This window comes from Euprymna scolopes, chromosome 30, assembly GCF_053919585.1.
Source record: "Euprymna scolopes isolate OS-2025 chromosome 30, ASM5391958v1, whole genome shotgun sequence".
Taxonomy (NCBI): domain Eukaryota; kingdom Metazoa; phylum Mollusca; class Cephalopoda; order Sepiida; family Sepiolidae; genus Euprymna; species Euprymna scolopes.
Window position 1 is genome coordinate 103,102,635 of NC_136511.1, and position 22,017 is coordinate 103,124,651.

At 36.9% G+C, this 22,017-nt stretch overlaps 1 protein-coding gene across 1 annotated transcript; it reads right to left on the minus strand.

Annotated features, from left to right (window-relative positions):
- Positions 1–799: 799 nt before the first annotated feature.
- On the minus strand, positions 800–19,810 carry LOC145254925 (toll-like receptor 4). The gene is made up of 3 exons (XM_080113899.1): positions 19,646–19,810; positions 11,628–13,873; positions 800–4,497 (listed from the first exon to the last, which is right to left on the minus strand). Exons 2-3 carry the CDS (start codon positions 13,865–13,867, stop codon positions 4,248–4,250), a joined length of 2,490 nt encoding a protein of 829 aa, XP_079970025.1. The 5' UTR covers positions 13,868–13,873; positions 19,646–19,810; the 3' UTR covers positions 800–4,247.
- Positions 19,811–22,017: the final 2,207 nt, after the last annotated feature.

Sequence of the window (22,017 nt, forward strand, 5' to 3'; positions counted from 1 at the left end):
AGCAAAGATTTCACCTCACCATTCTGCGAAAAAAAAATACATGTCAAAGAACAAGAAAATTCTGCCAATACCGTTTGACAACACATCAATTACATAAAAATAATAAATTAAAAAATACAAAAATATCCTATAAGCAATCACAAAGTCCCATCTTAGCAATAACAAAAATCCAAACAACCAAATTTTGTCCACGTCAGCAAGTAGGTCGGCTGCATAGTGCATCATCTTTTACCATTCCACAGAATTCAAAATTAAAGAAAAATCACAGTCGTTTACAAAAAAAAATACCTAGACATTTACAATTAAAATACAGTCGTTTCTAAAATAAAATAAAACGACTCACTTATAAAGTCTCAGACAACTCGATGGAACTAAAATTGTCCATGTCAGAAAAAAAAAATTTCTAAGAAATAAAATCGTACAATTAGTGAAAAAAAAGGAAAAAAAATCACATTTCAGAACCTATCCATTGTTTTTCATCAAAAGTACATATTGTTTTTCCTTAAAAGTTACGCTTAGTTTACAGTTTAAAAATGACACAAAATATTCATAACACATATTTGTGATTGACGTGTTTATCATTACAGTCATATGTTCTATGTCCTTTTTTTTTCTTTTTGGTTTTCTCACTGGCTGTTGTTAAAAATTTACAAAATAAAGCCATTTTTCGTTTTTCCCTTCTACTGTTGACATTAAGTGATATTTTTCTTCGTTCATAACGAGCTAATTCCCAATACGATAAACATTTTTTTTAACTATTTTCTATATATAAAGTTTTACATCTGTGTGTCTGTATGTCTTCCTTTTCTTTCTTCGTGAAAAGGTTGTACGTGTGTATTGCTTTTCTTTTTTTTTCTTTTTTTTTTCTTAATTATTTTTCTAATTCGCCTAGTGTTTTAATGGACCCTACGTTGTGTGTGTGTTGATTTCTATTTTTTTTTTTTACTGTTCTTTCTTTTTCTTTTTTTCTTCCATACATTTTATTGTTTTTCTTGTCCTTTTGTTTCTTTTTTTTTTTAGTCTATTTCTTTTTTCTTGACACTAAATCTCCATGCTTCCACGTTGTATTTTCTTAAACACAGGTTCGATTATCGCATCGGTGATGCGACTTAGTCACGAGCACCAAATTGAATAATCTTTCTATTCTCTCTCTCTCCCCTCTCTATTCTCTTATAGAGACACAGAGAAAGAAAATAGAAAGAGTAAGAAAGCCACAGAGGGGGGGGGAGAGATGCTCGTTAACATTAACACCCGGTTCCAAACATTGCGATAGCTTTCTTATACTCTTCCACATTTAAACATAAGCGTGTTTAACAGCGTATGCGTGGTGGTCTGTATTCCTTTCACTTATGGCCGTATTCCTTTCAATTAAGTGACAGACGCTGTGTGGAGGATATTATAATTTATTCATTTATTTTATAAAATACAAGTAAATCTGGAACAAAAGAATAAAATAGAAAGGGAAACATTAGATTGGTGCAAAAATAATGTGTTTTTTTTAACGCTCAACTATATATAAAAAAACGACATTTTTTTCACCAACCTAATAATTAGCTAAAAACCGTTTCTTAGGAAAATCATATGAGTAAATACATATGAAAGAAAGTTTTGAGAAAGATCGGAATAGTTATAAGTATGAATGGTGTAACTGATTGTTGTCGCATTGACTCCGAAGCCCGTTTTTTAATTAGTGAATACGAATCTGCTATTCGTATGAGAAAGAAAATATTTGGCATAGCCAATCAGAATGGCCCGAAGAAAATAAAGTGTAGTTAAATGGAGCGTTCATTATTTATGTTGCAATATATAGCACGAGCAAAGTGTAGTATCTGTTCTGCTCCAGACTCCATATTTTCTATCTTTGGTTAGTGAAAAGAAATCCTTCTATATGGAGGACACTTATATTTTTGCTCCAACACAGAACTGGATTTTCTCAACACACACGCGCACATTCACGCAATTGCAATGAAGTATGTATTTTATATATTTAAAAGATACGCATTTAACAAAATGTCAACACCGGAGTTTATACATGCACTTAAGAGACACTATTTAAGTCTGAGTATACACACTACTAAACGACACGGCACTGCGAGTATATTGTGCATACATGTTTATGTCGAATACACACACAGAATGAAACATAGGTGGATTTGGGTACTATTTAGTTTGTGTATATTTTTTTCTTTTATTCTATTTTCACCCCAAACAAGGCACAGTGTCACTTTGATGTAGAGGGGCTACTATCTGGGGCATAAGTTGCAGGGATACTTTGTAGAGAGCTGAGCAGCAAGATGTCTGTTCACATTACACTTGAACTTCTGCATGTAAATACAGTTGGGGAAGGGAATTCCAAATTTTAGCAGTTCTTGGGAAGAAACTATAAGAGTAGAAGGCTTTCATACATCTAGGGATATCTACTGTGTAGAGGTGCGATTTTGTCGCTGTTCGAGTTTGTCGGGGGGGGCGAGGTTACGTCGAGGGGGTACAAGGGCTTGTAGTTCGTCGGAGCATCCACCATTAAAATACTTGTAAAACAAGCAGAGAGATGCAACACTTCGTTGATGGGGCAGTGGTTGAAGTTTAGATGACAGTTCAGAACCTATCAGGTTGGCGACTCTTTTTTGAACACTGTCCAGGAGTGAGAGACTAGTAGCAGATGAACCGGCCAAAATGTGACAACAATACTGCAGTCATGGGCGAATATATTTAAAGATATATTTAAAGAGATATTAAAAGATATATATATATATATATATATATATATATATATATATAATGATATATTTGAAGATATATTTAAAGAAATGTTTAAAGAGATATTTAAATATATGTTTAAAGAGATATTTAAAGAGACGCAGCGGCGTTCGAATATATATACACACAGCTATGTGATAAGAACATATGAAACAAGAAAACGAATAAATTGTGATTCAACATATGGTAAAGGTCACTTGTTGTTCTCGTTACTCTGCCTTAACTTGAAGACGTCTGTTTATGAAGTCTTCTAAACAAAATTTATATCATATACTAAGTTTTATGGAAATCCTACCGGTAGTTTTTCACGTAACTTAAAAAAAAAACGATTAACTTTTTTTATTTTTTTATTTTTTTAAACGGTGGTCACCACTTATCAAGGCCCGGAAGCCACTCAGGGATAAGGGTTATTGCAAGTACAGTACGTTAGTGTGGAGATTTAATGAAGTGTCTACTAAAGGGGGCGGTTCATCAGGAATTTGTTTACGTTGGACTTGAAGAAATCCAGGTTGTAGTCAGGTGGGAAGCAGACAGACGGAACAGAGTTCCACAGGCGTGCAGTTCTAAAAAAGAACCTACGTAACTCTAAACAATATACACTGTTAAACCGAAGTGTGTATGGGTGTCCGTATTTCGTATCAGTTTTTCTTGTTCCTCCTGAAACAGCGTGAATACTTAATAAACAGCAGACATTTTGAATGACTCTAACTTTCAAACGTCGTTGGGTCTCTGATATCAGCCGACTTGCAAGAGTATGCTTGTGTAGGGAGAAGACATTACGTATATTTTGCGAAAGAAAAAAAAACATACGTAACGTCCTGTAAAAATCGATTTGTTATCAATTGCGCGAACGTTCCTATGCAAATTGCCTGGTATATCATAATGGCGAATGTTCGTTTCAAGGCCTTGTCATTATACTAAGTTTTATAGAGATCAGACCAGTAGGTTTTGTGTAATCTTGTTTTACAAGTAACCGACTAACAACGAAATAACCACCACCACTATAAGCAACAAAAGTACTCACATCAAAGTGACCATAAAATACGTTACCATACTTGGTATTATTTATACTGGTGCCTTCAAAATGCTAATATCCAGAGATTTTTTTCAAGTGACTATGACCTTCGAAATCTACTGGATGTTCTACGTTAAACCGATTTGTATGGAGGGATAAATAAATACCAGCATTATGTTTTTTCCTTTTTTCTTTTTCAGAAAAGAGATATTGTCTCTCTTAAAAACATGCATACGTTCAGGTAACAGTAAAGCGTCGATTTGTCAGTAATTGCACGAAAAGTCATGTCTCAGTGATCACATGCGAAAGGTCACATGCGAAAGGTCACATGCCAATGGACTCATATAAAAAGTCACATGTCAATAAACACGTGCCATTGGTCACATATTAAGTAACACGTGCGAAAATTCACATGCCAATGGTCACATGCCAATGGTCACATGTAAAATGTCACATGCCAATTCTTCGGTGTCACTCAAACGCGTTCTTCTACTTTTTGCAATAATTCTTTCATGTGGTTCCAGAAATGCCTTTGCGCCTGCTCATCCCCAGTCGGATATTGAATGTAACTGTTCGTCTTCAGATGGTGCATTAATTCCAGAGGAATGGTTTTGGGGTCTATTTCTTCCAGCATGACGACAATGACCATATCTCGTCCAGTATAAACCGTTTCCATTTTCGACATGCTAAACTCATACATACACCAACGGCTGCGCAAAAAATTACTGAAATTATAGAAGAAAAACAAAAGAAAGTTTTACTGATACATACATTATACAACATTCCTTATATCTTACTTATTATTGAAACAGGATTTCTTAGAATAGTCAGAAAATAATAATCGTTTCCTAACCACCAAATAATAATCGTTTCCTAACCACCAAATAATAATCGTTTCCTAACCACCAAATAATAATCGTTTCCTAACCACCAAATAATAATCGTTTCCTAACCACCAAATAATAATCGTTTCCTAACCACCAAATAATAATCGTTTCCTAACCACCAAATAATAATCGTTTCCTAACCACCAAATAATAATCGTTTCCTAACCACCAAATAATAATCGTTTCCTAACCACCAAATAATAATCGTTTCCTAACCACCAAATAATAATCGTTTCCTAACCACCAAATAATAATCGTTTCCTAACCACCAAATAATAATCGTTTCCTAACCACCAAATAATAATCGTTTCCTAACCACCAAATAATAATCGTTTCCTAACCACCAAATAATAATCGTTTCCTAACCACCAAATAATAATCGTTTCCTAACCACCAAATAATAATCGTTTCCTAACCACCAAATAATAATCGTTTCCTAACCACCAAATAATAATCGTTTCCTAACCACCAAATAATAATCGTTTCCTAACCACCAAATAATAATCGTTTCCTAACCACCAAATAATGATCTTTTCCTAACCACCAAATAATAATCGTTTCCTAACCACCAAATAATAATCGTTTCCTAACCACCAAATAATTCCCAGACTTTTCGCCAAGCAGCTGTCACTCCTATGCTTGCTTTACAAGTACTTCACAGAATGTGTTCCCATGGAATTTCTGCACTTATCCCACCAATATAAATACTCCCGACGAATACGACTAGCAGCAAAATCTCACCCCTTCACGATGACGATACTTAGATGCTGGGATATGTTCTACTTTAATAGTTTCTTCCTCGAATCACTTGCCTTTGGAAATTCTTCCTTGTATCCAGTTTCCTTGACATACCAAGCAATTCAAATGTAATGTGAACAATTATGTTTCTTTTTCAACTCTCCACCCAGGTTGCGCATACAAATCTGTCACTTTTAAGCAGTACCCTCGTATGCTCCAGTGACAATATGCCTTGTTTGGGGTGAAAAAGGAATCAGGTGAACGTCTAAGTTCCGTTCCGATTTCAGTTTTTTGAAACAGTAAAACGTAAGAATGAGGAATTGGAAATAGATCTTATCATTATGTTTGGAATCGAATGGTTAGAGTGTTGAGACTTTACACGTCTTGAGATAGTACGCATGGTTTCTCGGAGTTTTGTGCCAATTGATCTTGTGTGTTAGCTCCGAGACGATGCGAAGGCGCAATATTCTGCAGTACTGTATCAGAGTGCTGTTCTTTAGGAGACTCCTCATCGCGTCCCGGCTACTTTCTTTAGGAGGTTGTTATTTTTGGAAATCTTATTTGCACATCCTCTAAGGCACGTCTGATAGGACAGCGTTCCGCACAAAGGATCACCACTTTGTAGTAGTGTGCAGGCTTTAAAACTAAGAGTGATCCGCCTACATGATCAGACGCAATTTAGAGACGTTCTGAATTCCCTCTTGGTCAATTCTTCTACACAACGGGATTCAGCATTATAAGGGTAAAGGTCATGGCAAGTTGAGCAATCCTAGAAATAGAGTGCACTTCAAGAAGGATAGCTGATTGATTGCCGTGATTTTAGATCTAGTGATGGCATTACGCATGTTATCTAGAGTCAGTAAGTGGTTTTCGAACAGGTGATATTAACACTGCTTCCTAGAATCAACAATTCAGAAACTTTATAGATGACTAGAGTGTCCAATACAGACCGCTGTACCTATAAATCGTCCAGATATATTATCATGGAAATATGTCATCAGACATTAAAACGAATTGCTGCATCAACGAAAGATTTTACGTTACTGGCATAAATACACAAGTTTTGCGTTGACAAAACTGTGTTGATTCTAGAGGTGCTTATTCATATTAATAAATTTTTGTTTGAGCCGATATATTTTCATTTGAATTTAAAAGTTAAAAACCGCTAGAACTTTCTCGTTAACCTGATAATAACATGTGATGTCTTATAATACTATATGATATATGATAATAATAATATGTGATAATAATATGTGATAATAATCTGTGATATGTGATGATAATATATGATATGTCATAATATTATGTGATAATAGTATGTGATACGTGATAATAATACGTAATAATAATATGTGATAATAATATATGATATGTGATAGTAATATGTGATATGTGATAATAATATGTAATATGTGATAATATTATGTGATAATAGTATGTGATACATGATAGTGATATATGATAATAATATGTGATATGTGACAATAACATGTGATATGTGATATTTTGTGGTAAAAATGTTATATATGATAATAATATGTGACATCTGATAATAATATGTGATAATAATTTGTGATATGTGATAATAATATGTTGATGCGTTCCGCAGCGCTCTCCAGACGCAAAAAACTTGTAGAAAAATAAAATGTTTTTATTTCTTTTTCACAATGCTAAATTCAATAGTTGCGTGTATCGGTGAGCTTGGTGCGACGTAGGACAGAGGGGTGCCGGTTGACGAGCGAGCGGCTCACAAGTCAGGCGCGTGTATCTGCCGTCTCCGCTCTTCTGCTCTGACTCTCGACAAGCTAACTGTCTTGTTTATATAAATCCACCTGGCTCTCGATGCACCTGCGTGTCAACGATTTTAACCTGTGACCCCCATCAACGGGTACATCCGGCCCCTGTTGCCGCTGACAGTTTTCCGCACAATGCACTCTGCGGCACCCCTCCCTCACAAATTCAATATATATATATATATATATATATATATATATATATATATATATATATATATATATATATCATCTCGCCACTGTTTCTGTCTCTCTCTATTTTTCTCTCTCTCTCTCTCTCTTTTATTATACAATAACATTTCAGAACAATTTTACACATCGAAAATGTCCGAATAAAAAAATAAAAAACAAGGGAATTTCGTCATGTATTTTCACATCACAAACAACAATGAACAACTAATTGTCTTACACTTAAGAGAAGAGAAACAAAAGGAGAAAGAAAAAATGATTCCTCTCTTTCTTTTTTTGTCACCCAGTTTTTTTTTTTGGATGATGCAATCCGCATCCGCATACAAAATAGTCAATATACAGTTTCTTTTTTTTTCTTTTGTCCGTTATTATATATTGTCCTACAAAAAACACCCGATGCATGTTGAAGACCATACTACGGTAATCGCGTCGTAATTAAAAAAAGAAAAACATCGGTTGGTGACACTCGATGACCCCGTGCGTGTTCTGCTCGAACCAGCAATGATAAAAAAGAAAAAAATAAGCATATCCTTACATTTATATTTTTATTTTTATTTCATTTTAATTATATTTTCTCTTCTTCTCTTCGTCATATGTAACTCGATTGTACGTCTCGCATACTCTGTTGAGACGATAGCCGCAGTCATATTTCCAAGTGACACCATGGAACGAACCCCAAGGAGAATATATTCCTACCAGCAGAATATCGATTTAACCCATCCCAAACAGTTCTCTTTCGGTGGTTCTTCTTCACTACTCCCAAATTCCGATCCTACTCTAGACTTTTCCGAGAAAATCTTGCTTCTCTCCCTGACCTCCGCAAGTCATGCAAATAGAGGATAGCTTGCGTCTAAGCTATTAGCCATTTATTACGTCGTGCTACGCGTCATGACTCTATCCTCCATCAACGGTACACTTGACATCTCGACCGGCCTCTCCTGTCGAGGTCAACCCCTACGTTTTGGTATAGTAGCTTCTTCTGTGGCTAACTCACTATGCGACTCATCGGAGTCTCTTGGAGCCGTCAATGCCTTTCTTCTCAACGGTTTCTCCGCTTTGGGAATTTCGCATCTCCACGGTATCGGTTTTGCCCAAGTCTTTTTCGTCCGTAACGAATAAATCTTTATTCCGCTTCAGCGCCCTATCGACTTCCGACTTAAACTCTTCAGGTACTTTTATTCCATTCAGATTATTTTCTGAAGCTGTGCTTCCATTTTCCTTCGACATGGTAATTTCTGTAATGCTACCAGCCACACTACACGTAGCTATTTTGCAGCCTCTTTGTAGGGCGACAGTCTGGTTTGTGTTGTTCATTATCAATAACAGGAACCTACCAGACTTTTCCACTTTCACTACCGCATTAGCTACTGATATCCCGCTAAGGTTGCTAACAAAACCACTACTTATTTATTCTACCTAATATTCTGAACCTTTCCCGTGTATAAAGCCTGCATGAGCCATGCACGTATGCAGGTGCTGAGGTTTTAATGTAACCTTACGCGTAAACCTAACTATTGATGAAATATGGGCATCATCCTCTAGAGCTATATACTCGTCAACTATTCTTATCGCTCCCAAATCAAAGTACATTCTAACCCTATTTTTCTGAAGCCAGTCACGTTCTAGTATTACGCTTCTGTTCAGATTTTCTGCAACAAAGAATTCCTGGTGGTTAGACTGACTCCCTATCCCTACTCTTAATCGAGCGATCGCTTCTACAATTAATGGAGACCCATTTGCTGTTCTGAGACTAACCCTTTCGTCGCGTAGTTGGGGTCCCTGCCTAAGTGTCTTAAAAACATTGCTGTGTATCACTGACACTTCTGCTTCCATATCTACTAGGATTCTATAATGTTTTCCTTCTATTCTAATTAAAACGGACTTCGATGCGCCCATATTACCGACTGTGTTTGTCGGTATGTTGTTGTTCCGCTCGTCGGGCGTTGCACGAACGGAGCGCCTCCGTTTTCCTGAATGCGCCTGCTGCAAAATCTTGCTATACAACCACTTCGCCACAGCAATAGCACCTAATGATCTGCCTGCCTTCCTCTTTCTTCCTAGTTTTATATATCGGACCCCAACTCTTTACTTAGTCCCCTCTGTTACGTTGGTCTCCATATCTTAGGGAAGTGGCTGGACCCATAGCGTCAGCTGGAATCCGCCGTCTCGTGTGACAAACCTTCAAGGGCTCGTCCTCATACTCCTGGCTTGCGTTGAGCCGGATCTTCCACTTTACTTCAGAAAAGCCGCTTGTCTCTCATCACAGCCATTTTTACTTCCCTATTCCCGAGACCCTCTACAAAAAATCCAAGTACCTGCTTTCTGACTAGTTCACTACCTTGGTCTATCCCACTATACGCCCCTTCTGCTAATCCGACTATCCTTTGCATATAGTCCTGTATCCCTTCTAGCCTACCCTGCCTTACGTTTGCTAATTCGACTATATGCCTGTTAGGGTTTGGGACGATCCTGTAATAGTCCTCTAAGGACCTCTTCAACTCTGCCCATGCTAGGTTTTCATTATTCAGCATGAGTCGGTTAACGAATCGTCCGACCGGGCCCTTTGTGGCCGAGAGAGCTATCCGGCATTTTTCCTCGTCCGCTGCCCCAGTCATCCTAAAATACAGCTCTATGTCCTCCACCCACATCCTATAGCAACCATCACCTCTGTTTTCCAACGACACCATTCTTCTCAAAAGTGCCTCTCGTCTTATGGAACTGGTAACCGATCCGACCACCCTTTTTAGTTCCGAGGTCAGTCCCCGAACGAAACTTGAAATCAACTGCAACTCCATTTCTGTTAAACTTCTAGACGAATGAACAAAATAATATAAACTCAAAATCGCAATTCCTTTTGTTATCCTTACGAAACACGAAAGAAATAAATAAAATATAAGCCAAACAAAAGAAGAAGAATTCCGAGCAAATATATCTGTTTTTTTTCTCTTCTTTTTCCTCAAGCAGAACACGAAGGGAACTAAATGCCACCTACCTTATTGCTTTGTTGGTGTATTCTTCTGACATGCACGGGACGCTTGTTTTCAAATGTCTACTTTTTTTTCGTTCAGTTCTGAGTCTCTTGTTCTTCCGTTTTTTTTTTTTATTTTTCTTTTTTTTTTTTCGTTCGTACAGTTCTAAAAACTCTTGTTCTTTAGTTTTTTTGTTTTATTGTTTTTTTTTTCGTCCCTACAGTTGTGAATACTATTGTTCTTTGGGTTTTCTTGTTTTTTTTTCGTTAGAGTCCCTCTTATAGTTGTGATCCGTTCGCCCACGTTCTCTTATTCTTTGATAGAATAGCTGGTCAAAACGACGGCACCAATTTGATGCGTTCCGCAGCGCTCTCCGGTTAAAATAGACGCAAAAAATCTGTAGAAAAAAATGTCTTTATTTCTTTTTCACAATGCTAAATTCAATGGTTGCGTGTATCGGTGAGCTTTGTGCGACGTCTGACAGAGGGGTGGTGGTGGTTGACGGCACCAGTGGACAAGCGAGCGATTTACAAGTCAGGCGCGTGTATCTGCCGTCTCCGCTCTTCTGCTCTGACTCTCGAAAAGTTAACTATCTTGTTTATATAAATCCGTCTGGCTCTCGATGCACCTGGGTGTCAACGATTTTAACCTGTGACCTCATTAACAAGTATATTCGGCCTCTGTTGCCGCTGACAGTTTTCCGCACAATGCACTCTGCGACAATGTTACAAGTGATAATATTATGTGATAATAATATTGGATATGTAATAATATGTGGTATATAACAATATGTGATATCTGATAATAATGTTATAATAATATGTGATATGTTATAATAATTTTTGATATGTGATAATATTATGCGATAATATGTGATATGAGATAATAATTTATGATATGTGATAATATTATGTGATAATGATATGTGATAATAATATGTGATATGTGATAATAATTTGTTGTATGTGAAATTAATATGTGTCAATAATATGTGGTAATTATATTAGGGCTATGACAACAGCATATTCTTTTCATTGTTTTGACTCTCGAGTGTGTATCCGTTGATATATGCTTTTATGTAGGATGATGTGATTCTCGGTTCATTAACTGTGTCTAACTGTGTTGGATACACACTCAAGAGTCAAAACAATGATATGCATATTCTGTTGTCATATCCCTTATTATAAGTGATAGTAATTGTGATATAGCTTTAATAAGTGTGCATTTCCAAAGCGTATTGGAAACTTGAGCATAGAATGATTAAAATGCGAGTACGTACCTGCTGAGTAGAACGAGACAGAACTTGCTTTGTTGGATTGCCGACAAGATATTCTCTACAATTTTACGCCCAGGAACAAAGTCGCGCTGATGGATGTTAAGACGAAGATTGCCGTCATCTTCCAATTCCGGCAGCAGTTCATTAATGACAAACTCGCCTTCCTCCTCAGCATAACTAACAAACGCATCAAACGCGTAGTTTGCGACGTCCAACGCCTCCTGTGTATATCTCTGTTTTATCATGTAGTAGAAATAACGGAGGTTCCAACGATAGCGATACACGAACCCACCCAGGAGCAGAACTACCAACACTAACATCGCGATGGTGCTCACTGTGATCAGCGACATAAGAGAACTACAAGACTTATCCAAAAATTCAATGACCCTCGCCAAATCTTCCCCTTTTAAACTCACGGCGGTTTCATTCGGAAGGGTGCACTTGTCGTACAGCAAATAGATCCTCTTCGACTGCCTCACTTTCAACATCCACTTGAAGAAAAAGACCCGTCCACACGTGCATTTTAACGCGTTCGCCTTTAAATTTACTGTTATTTTTTTGGTGCGCGAGATGTTTTGAATATCTTTGATTGTTTCTATTGATAGAGCTTCCAGGAAATTTCCTGACAGATCCAAAACACCCAAGTTTCTCATACGTCCGATTTTCACGGAAAACGATTTAAGATAGTTGTGGCTCAAATCAAGGTAACACATATCAACATTATTCGAAAGACTTGAGTTCGACATGCTTGTGATACGGTTATTAGACAACCTAAGTTCTTTGAGCCGCGTGTTATTCTGAAATAGTGTTTTAAACCCCTTTAAGTTCGAAGAGAGGCCTAATAAATTATTCTGGAGGTACAATTTACTAAGAGAATAAAAATGTGTGAGAAACACATCGAGAACAAAAGAACACATGTTATTACTTAAATCAAGGATAGTCAGATTCTCCAAACCTTCCATTGGACCCTTCCACGGACAAAATAAATTTATCGATGCATTTATAATACGGACTCTAGTTTGAGTGCCCATGTTTAATTTAGGTAGAGGGTACCTGAGATAAGATTGCTGTAAATAAATTTCCTCCAACGTTATTAAAGACGAATTTATTAAGCTTATATTATTATTAACGGTGTTTTTTTGCGAAAATAATACTGGTAAAGAATGTTGTGTTGACGAGAAGCTGAAATCAATCACTCGAATATTTGGTAGTTGGTACATTTTTAAAATGTACCACCCGAAAGTAAATCGGTTGTCTCTGATCGATAGAGTTTCGAGAGTTTTTGGAAAATAAGATAGAGCACCATCTTGAAAAAACTCGATTTTGTTAGAATCCAAGTTCAATGTCTTTAGAGTGGTATTTTGCAGGTTTACGGCGTCCTCTTCCGTAAATGCTGTTCCCAAACCGAATATGTTATGTATAGCATTGATATGCAGAGTCTCCAGAGATGTCTCTCTCAAACCGTACAATGCATCTCTTAGACCAGAAAATGTTAGGCGCCTATTGTATGATAGATCCAGGATCTTTAGTGATGATAAGTAACTGAATGTCTTTTTGGCAATGACCTCTATCCCGCAATTGCTCAGGTTTAGGTATGTTAAACGTGGAACATTCTCAAAGGTGTCAGCAGGAATATTCTGCATGTATGGAGAATTATCACGCACGGAAAAATCCAGAAACTGCAATCGCTTTAGCTTCTTGTACTGCGGCCCAAATACTTTATTACTGAATCCAACAATGTACAAACTTTCCAACGACCGCACCTTCGATATCGTGTTATCGAGGTAATCACCATTGAAATGATTATTGCCACGAAGTTTGAGCCGTTTCAGACGGATTAGGTCGACAAACAAATATGAAACGAATATTCTTTCCAGCAGCATCAGATTGTTGTTCTCTAGCGAGAGTTCGACCAGATAAGTCAACCCCCGAAACGCATTCGGGTGCACACTGTTTAATTGATTAAAGTCGATCCTCAGGACATTTAGGTGCTTGTATTTGCTGAAAGCCATTGCCGGAATGGTTTGGAGACGGTTGTTGCTCAGATTGATGACAGATGTTTTCCTGGGCAGCGGCGACGGGATTTGGTGAAGATTTTTCCCTATGCATTCCACAGCGAGTACACCGTCGGTACAGATGCAGCGACAGACGTTAACGCATGGATAGGGATAACATGACGTCACAAATGTTACCGAATAAGAAATAACCAATGCCGCCAGCCATATTGATTCTGGTAGAGACATTCTTATCTGAAACATTAAAAAGAAAAAATTAGATATGTGTATTTTTTTATATATATATTTGTATGTATAAGATGAATTCATAAAATAATTAACTAATTTTGGAACACAGCTGCTAGATGTGGTTATGCGGGCTATATTTACTATAATTTAGTTTTATGTAAATGGGGTGGTAATCCTTCGCGAAAATCAGATACCTCTGATTTTCGTAAGATTTTAACAGTAATTTATAAATATTCCTTAAATATTAATTACTTTTGAGAATTTTATAGTTTTTTTTTGGGGGGGGCGGGATAATATAGACATATCCTCTCATGTGAAAATTTGAATATATCAGATTAGCACTGAATATCATGCATGATCATTAAAAACCAATTATGCAAGATTCCCGGAATTTCAATTTCTTCTTAAGAAGTGAATCACGCAGAGCGAAATGAAAGAGCAGCCTCAGCCAACCCATTACCTCTGTAATTTCTGTTAAAACAATTTCTTGTTAATTACCCTCTATATGTGGCACTATTTTAGGTGCCACACTCACCTTAGTAATACACATATTTTTGCTAAGTGATGGAGCCTGTTGCGTAAGAATTAGGCAATAGGCAATGCCATTTTTTTTACACAAATCTTTCTCTTTCTCGGCTGACCAGAATGGGATAAACACACATATTTTAGCGTTTTCGTTCGGAAAGGATGTGGGGACACCCCCTTCCTTCTTTGCAAAGAATTAGCTAGGTGTGCCTAGGCTAGAATAGAAAGCCATTTTTTATGTTAATAACTTTTTTTCCTTTTCTAATATCTAAATTGTAAAATAAAGGAGTTAAATGTTTTGTTTTTTATAAACCTTTGTTGCGTATCATTTGCCACCATCAAGCAGACATCAAAGTCAGAACGACCCTAACAAACGATGATCTGAACTGGACAACAACCAAGAAATTTACACTACAGATGGAGGTATGTGCTATCGTTTTGGAATAGGGGTTGTTCAGACCGGTGGGGCTGATGGCGTTCGCACGACGAATCAAGTAACCCGATCGTGTTCTAATGAGTGCTTAATGTTTGAGTATTGTTTGTTTACATTGGTGGAGCTAGAAACGTCTCCACGTCAATCAAGTAACACCCCAGCGGCCAGCTGCTGGGTTATATATGTTAATTCTTTCGATTTTTTTTAATGAAAATAACTTTTATTTAAAAATTGTTTTGAAAAAATAGGTCTATAAACAAAGAGCTTTACATGAATATAGTTATATAAAAACGCAGCTTTATAAAATAAGGCTGTATAAAACAGATTATAGAAATAAAATCTTTCTTTTTAAACTGACTTTGCATGTGAACAAAGTGTGATTTCAAATATAAAAGAGGATTAAATGTTGCATACTCTAACAATACTGTTACAAATAAAAGGTTACCAGCTTTGAAGCGTGTGCATTGTTTCGCATTCGTTTAATTAAATTATTAACATTGCGATTATATTTTTATTGATTAATTTTTGTTTAATCCTCTGAGATGAAGCTCCATAATTCGTGTGTTTATTATTTTGCGGACTATTATCCTCATCTCCCTGAAGAAGGCCAGAGGATGAGTTGGCCGAAACGTGGTTAAACAGCAACAATTATGAAGATGAGGGTAACAGTCCACAAAAGAATGAATACACAAATAACGTTATAGTCATCATCATAGAAGTTCACTCCATCTCGAAGTCCATTGTCGGGTAGTGTGTGTCTTAGGTATCCTTCAGATCTACATCAGAGCATGCTTCACTTAGGGGACAGTCTGTGAGGATGTGTGCGATAGTCTGCACATCAGCGCTGCAGGGACACCAAGCGTCCTGCACAGCATAGCCTTACTTGTGCAGGTTGTTCCATGTTTTGGCAACCTTTGCTCGGTTCCGGTTAAGTGTAACCCACTCTTTCCGAGGGAATTCAGAGCCTGCTGAGAGGTTTTCTTTTGGTGCTGGAAAGCCTCTTTGTTGTTGTTATCGATTGATTCATTTCATAATGCGGGTGAAAAGATGCTACTTGTGACAGAAGCAAAAGCTATTGCGGTATGGTAGTTGCTGTGGCACCTATTCATGTCCGAATAGGGGATGGTGATTGTCATTGCTCTGCTTGTCACACTCTGCCTTCACTGTCGTCTCTCAGCAAATCTGCGCATTCACCACTCCGACCGGATTCCTAACTCGACAATACACACTAGATGTAACATCCTTGGCCTGGAGGAAACTCTGCTGAAAAGGAGACTCCACTGGTTCAGTCACATGCTGCACTGGCTGGAAGATGAGTTCATTTCTCAATAGATGCGCCCAATGCACCCACTGGTAATAAGAAGCGACAAAATGGTTAAATTAAGACTTAGCTCTCGACAGTCACGGCATATATGGAGATCGGGTCTGGTCCTTGCGTTTTTTGGTGTCTGTTGCTTGAACCGTAAATGACTGGATCATACCGTCGACTCTGCTGCCAACCGATTGGGTGGATAGCTTTTATGCAAGATGCGGTTAACACCATTGAAGCTGGTTCAACCCATCCAGGTAGGTAAACGTTGTGAAAATGACACTCATGATGAGAACTGTAGTCGGATGAATCAAAATAATACGGATTAAAGATTTTAATGGGAAAGAATCCAACTTCCCTAAAAGGGATAATCTGGATTGGAAAAAAATAACCCTGTACAGTTCTGTCCTCATTTACTCAAGCGGTAAGCAATAAACGCTTCTACCCTCCCTTTGAAAAGAGTGGCTAATACAAGGAGGTGTGACCTTTTGAGACTCCTTCACAAAGTGTTCTAAATACTCTTTTTCTCACAGAAAAGATGCCTCTACTCTATTGTTATTTTCGTAAGGGGTTCTTAACTGAGCTCCAATTTCCGCCCCTTCTTGTTAAATATTTGCAGGGAAAACTCGTCTAGTTACAACCACTATAAAGAATTTTCCTTTCTTCCTCTGTGTACCTGGAGCAAATAAAAACTTCTATGAGAAGAGTTTATTTCAAATAACTCCTCATCCTCAGAAGCCAATACTATGGTGCTACTTTCCAGCTAACTATAACATGATCATTTTACATGCCAATGTTAAGAAAATAATCATATTATTTGAATTCCTTGGACTACTGTTCTCATCTTGAATGTCATTTTCATTTCAGGAAAACCCTTAAAAAGTATGTAATCTATATGGCATCAGGGCAGTATTCAGAAGTGATTCAACTCTCCGAAAACAGCTTGTACGAGTCAAACCCCATACAGAATAAAATCATGACTAAGAACTGTGTATATGGAATCCTATGTAAATGTGGAAAACTATACAAAGGTGAAACGTGTCGCTCACTAAAAGTACGGTTTGAAGAACATGAAAAGTACATGAAGAGATTGAAAAATCGGGTATGGTTGACCATATCTGGAGGGAAAAGGTAAACCATTTATCATTATGGGACGAAGTAAAAATTATAGACAGAGAAGAACGGTTGAGAGTAAGACCACGCAAAGAAGCAGCACATATGCTGGGGAATAATCAATTACTAAGTAGACTTAGTATAGAATTTAACATGATATACGGCCGTTAATTATAAATAATAAATAATATACAGTAATAAGTGAGCAATAATGATTATATGTATTATATATATATATATATATATATTTATATATATAGTAATAATACTTAGTAATAAATAGTGATACTAGAAATAAAATAGGTTTAAGGCTCCCAAAATTCGTACTAGAATTGCCAACAAGGATCCGTGACTAAGTGATTAAAGTACTTGGATAAAAACAATTATAAAAGTGATATTCTCCTGAAGGTTAAAAGGTCAATTATCAGCACTGGGGAGCGAAAAATATAATTACAAATTACTTAGGACCTCTATTCAATCATGACTGACGGAATGAGAGCATGCTACCTCCGTGAAGTAAGTAAAGGGTTCCGTTTGAAATTCCATTCAGATTCCTGAGTTCGAAAAAGTAGATCTGAGGAAGATAGGATGTTGCATCAACTAAAACGTTGGTATCTGAGATAAGAACAATAGTCTGAAGAATTCAAATAATATGAATAACTAATCTTCATCTAAAAAATTTCAGAAATATAAAAAGATTTTGTTGAAGTAAAAACAAACAAACAACAACAACAACAACAACAACAACAAAAAAAAAGAAAAAAGAAAACAAACTACCTAGATCCAGTTATGGTCTGCAATCCTCAAGGTGTTTGTCTTACCATTCACCTGGCACAAACCTTTTTAAAATAATGTTTTTTGAATGGAAATCGCTCCGGTCAAGGCATGAAGCCACTTGATATAAGGCACTAACAAAAATGAAAGATGATTATCGCAAAGACAGTCGATGTCTATTTACTTCTATAAAAACCACCATTTGCCCATGTATGAAGTACTGTTGTCACATTTGGGCTGATGCATCTGCTACTAGTCTCTCACTCCTGGACAGGGTTCAAAAAAGAGTCGCCAACCTGATAGGTCATGAACTGTCATCTAAGCTTCAGCCTCTGTCCCATTGAAGAAATGTTGCATCCCTCTGCCTGTTCTTCAAGTATTTTAATAGTCAAATCACTTGTACCCCCTCAACATAAATACGCCTGAAAAACCCAACAAGCAGCTAAATTCCACCCCTACACAATAGAGATACCTAGGTGTAAGAAAGCCAATTGTTTCTTTCTACTAGACTTTGGAATTCCCTTTCCGGGATTCTGCTTTCCCAACTGTACTGACATGCAGAAGATCAAACATGTTTTTATTGACCCACACCCTTTCTTCTCTACATCCTCTCCCTTATAGACGTGATGTTGCTAGACTCAGTCTTTTGAATAATTTTTGTAATATGAACAGACAACTTGCTGCTTGTCTCCCTTCATAATGTTCCTGCAACTTATGTTCCCGATAGTAACCCCCTACTTCAAAGTGTGCCTTGTTTGGGGTGAATATTGAATAAAAAAATAAAAAAGAAGAACAAAATTATAGATAGGAGGGAAGCAGTCAACAGAAAGAGAGTTCCACAAGCCTGCAGTTCTTGAAAAGAAGCTACTGGAAAAGGAAATTGTAGAGGTATCAAAACAACGAACTAATGGAGATCGCTAAACTAACAAGTTAAACGAGATATATATAAAAAAAAAAATAATCAAGGAACAAATTCTGAATATTGCATACCATAATAGTATTTATAAATAAAAAACTGAGTCTAGCAACATCCCGCCTATAAGGGAGAGGATGCAGAGGAGAAGAAGAAAGGATGAAATAAAATTACGGCTATGTTTCTGCAACTTATCAAGAACGCTCAAACGGAACAGAGATTCACCAGGCCAAATATAACAACAGTACTCCATACCTATCAAATACAAGATTAACTTTCGTCCTCGAGTGGATCTTAGGCCTCGATGATGTGATACATAGCAATATTCACAAGGTCAAAGTTAGACGCTGGTTATTAATGGGGAAAGGAAAGTCCCAGTACTCTGAAATGGGATACTCTGGATTGGGGGAAAAATAACTTTTACAGTTCCGTCTTTATCCTTTCAAGGATGAGGGTTCCTATGACAGCAAGCATAAACCCACCCATCCACCGTCTGAAAAGAAAGAGTAATGCCTAAAAGGAGGGGACAATACCTGGGAGGTTCCTTCACAGAATACTCTAAATGTAACAAGTCATAATATTCTGTGGGCTTTAAAATTGACAAAAACATTCGGTCTCTATTCCAAATTATCTCCCTTCCCCCGTATTTTTTTTCTGAAGACAATTATTTTTAAGATAATGATAATAAAAATAGTGATGGTAATGACTTACAATGTGATGATACGCTTCGCTGGAGATTCCTGGTTATTTAAAACATATTTTTTGGTTTGCTTTGCAAACGATCTGTGTAGTTCACTTAAAATATACAATAAATAATTTGTGCTGGTAATCTCTCTCTCTCTCTCTCTCTCTCTCTCTCTCTCTCTCTCTCTGTACAAAATGAAATGATTTATTGTAGTATATCCTGTTTTGCCAATGATTTTGAATTTAAATTTTTCTTTGTGCCACTTTCTATTCCTTCCTTCCTGTCTCTGTTTATCTGTCTGTCACCTCTCTCTCTCTCTCTCTCTCTCTCTTTCTCTCTCTCTCTCTCTTATTGTCTGTGTGGTTATGACTGTCTTTGTCTCTCTCTTTGTTCCCATCTTTTTCTCTTTCTTGTTTCCTATCTATTTATCTACCCCCTTCTTTCTCTTTCTTTCTTTCTTTCTTTCTTTCTTTCTCGTTATCTATCTATCTATCTATCTATCTATCTATCTATCTATCTGTTCCTCTCTGCATCCTCTGTCTCTGTTTTTTTTCTCTCTTTTTTCTTATGCCCCTCTCTGCCCCTTTTTGTTCCTTTCTGCCTATCTATCTTCTCTCTCTCTCTTTCTATTCCCTCTCTCTATCTTACTTCGTTCATCTTCCTTTTTATTTCTTTGTTCCTCTGCTCCCCCCTCTCTCTCTCTCTCTCTCTCGCTCTCTCTTCCTTTCCTTCTTTGTTTCTCTGTTCCATCTCTCTTTCTCTCTACTAAATTTTAAAATACTAACAAAATACAGAATTAGCAGGAGTAGCGGAAGGGACAACAATGGTGACGCTGAAGACCAATCATGTTTGTTAGTATAAACCAATCAGGGATAATTAACACGTACGAAATATCATAGACTATTATTATCGTTTTGTCTGTGCTATCGATCAATTCACTTTTAACCAGAGAAATACTAAAAAGAAATTATTCGGCTTAAATACAATCAAATCCGAAGTATGAACATTACAGTTCAAAGGTCTCTCAGGACATGTATTGACATGAATAATGAATTCAAAAGACACCGTCTGCGAGTGATTTATTCAAATCTAACCGCAGATTCATTGACATTGGGCTGAGATAGATAACTGAACATCCCCCCCGCCCAAACAGGTAACTCTTCACCGAGAGACAAACAGGCCGAAAGAAACACAATCTAGCATAAAAGCGATTAATTCTGACGCAATATTGTTTGGTTCCTACAACTAGGCCCGCGTATGACGTATAAATTCGATCGTTCCTCAAAAATCAAGGTGAGACACTCGGAGGAGCAGCAGTGGCTAATTGAATCCTTGCCAGTCCAAAACTCAAGACCGATAGAAGGACACAATTCAATTTTGGTCTGACCACTGTGTCAAGCATCCTCGGCAACTCACAGTGTCTTCATCACAAATAATAACTTTCATGCAGTCTAAGACCACTCTGATATCATCTCCCACAATAATTTCTACGGAGTGGCGAGGAGCCAATCACAAGCAGTATCATTGTTGTATTATTGGCTCCTGGAAAATATGAGTTAGCTTGCAATGGTTAATTGTTAGTGTTTAAATATTTTCATGAAAAAAAAAAGAAGAGTATTTGAATAACAAAAAGAATGTTATCAAAGCGAAATAAATATTTAAAGATAAAATTATTTATGTTATAATAGTTCCCAATAATGTTAACTTGGTGAAAAAAATGTTAACTAACATAAACAAAGTACTTGACGAAGATGTATCATTCAATTTGTGTCTTTGGTCCTATGAAGTTAATGCTGTAACTAGATAGTTTGGAAATATACGCAATCAGTTAGTTAAGAGTTAATGAGAGAGTTTCGGGCTAACCAATTGGAGAGAACGGACGAGGAAGTCCACAGCAGTATTTCAGTGGACACACCAGAAAAATGTAGATACAGCGTGCCGACTTCGAGAAAACCGATCATCAATAAAGATGATTAAAAGACGATACAAAAAAAGTTGTTATGATCTATCTTTGTTATAAAAATAGTTATGATCGATCTTTGTTATAAAAATAGTTATGATCGATCTTTGTTATAAAAATAGTTATGATCGATCTTTGTTATATTTCCTTGGGAGAAAGTGTTTTCGATTACAGGGTTTCAGGACAAAAACAACCAACGGTGGGGAGGGGGGCTATAAAAAAAGTATGTTGGTTGGTTGGTTGTTTTTGTTTTACGGCATATCAACCCTTTTCGGGTTATTTAATGCCGAATCCAAAGATTTTCAAGAAAATTTTTATACTAGAATATATTTGTTGTTTTCAAATCGGTTTCTATTTAACCCATAGTTGGAACCCTAACAGGTACTACCACTCCGGGTCAGAATGGACCTGGGAGCAATGGTAATTAAAGGATGGCTC

Coding starts and splice junctions, on each gene's coding strand:
- LOC145254925 (XM_080113899.1), bottom strand. CDS start 13,867: ATGTCTCTACCAGAATCAATATGGCTGGCGGCATTGGTTATTTCTTAT. Junction 4,498..11,627: donor TGTCTCGTTCTACTCAGCAG/GTACGTACTCGC, acceptor CTATAATTTCAG/TAATTTTTTGCGCAGCCGTT.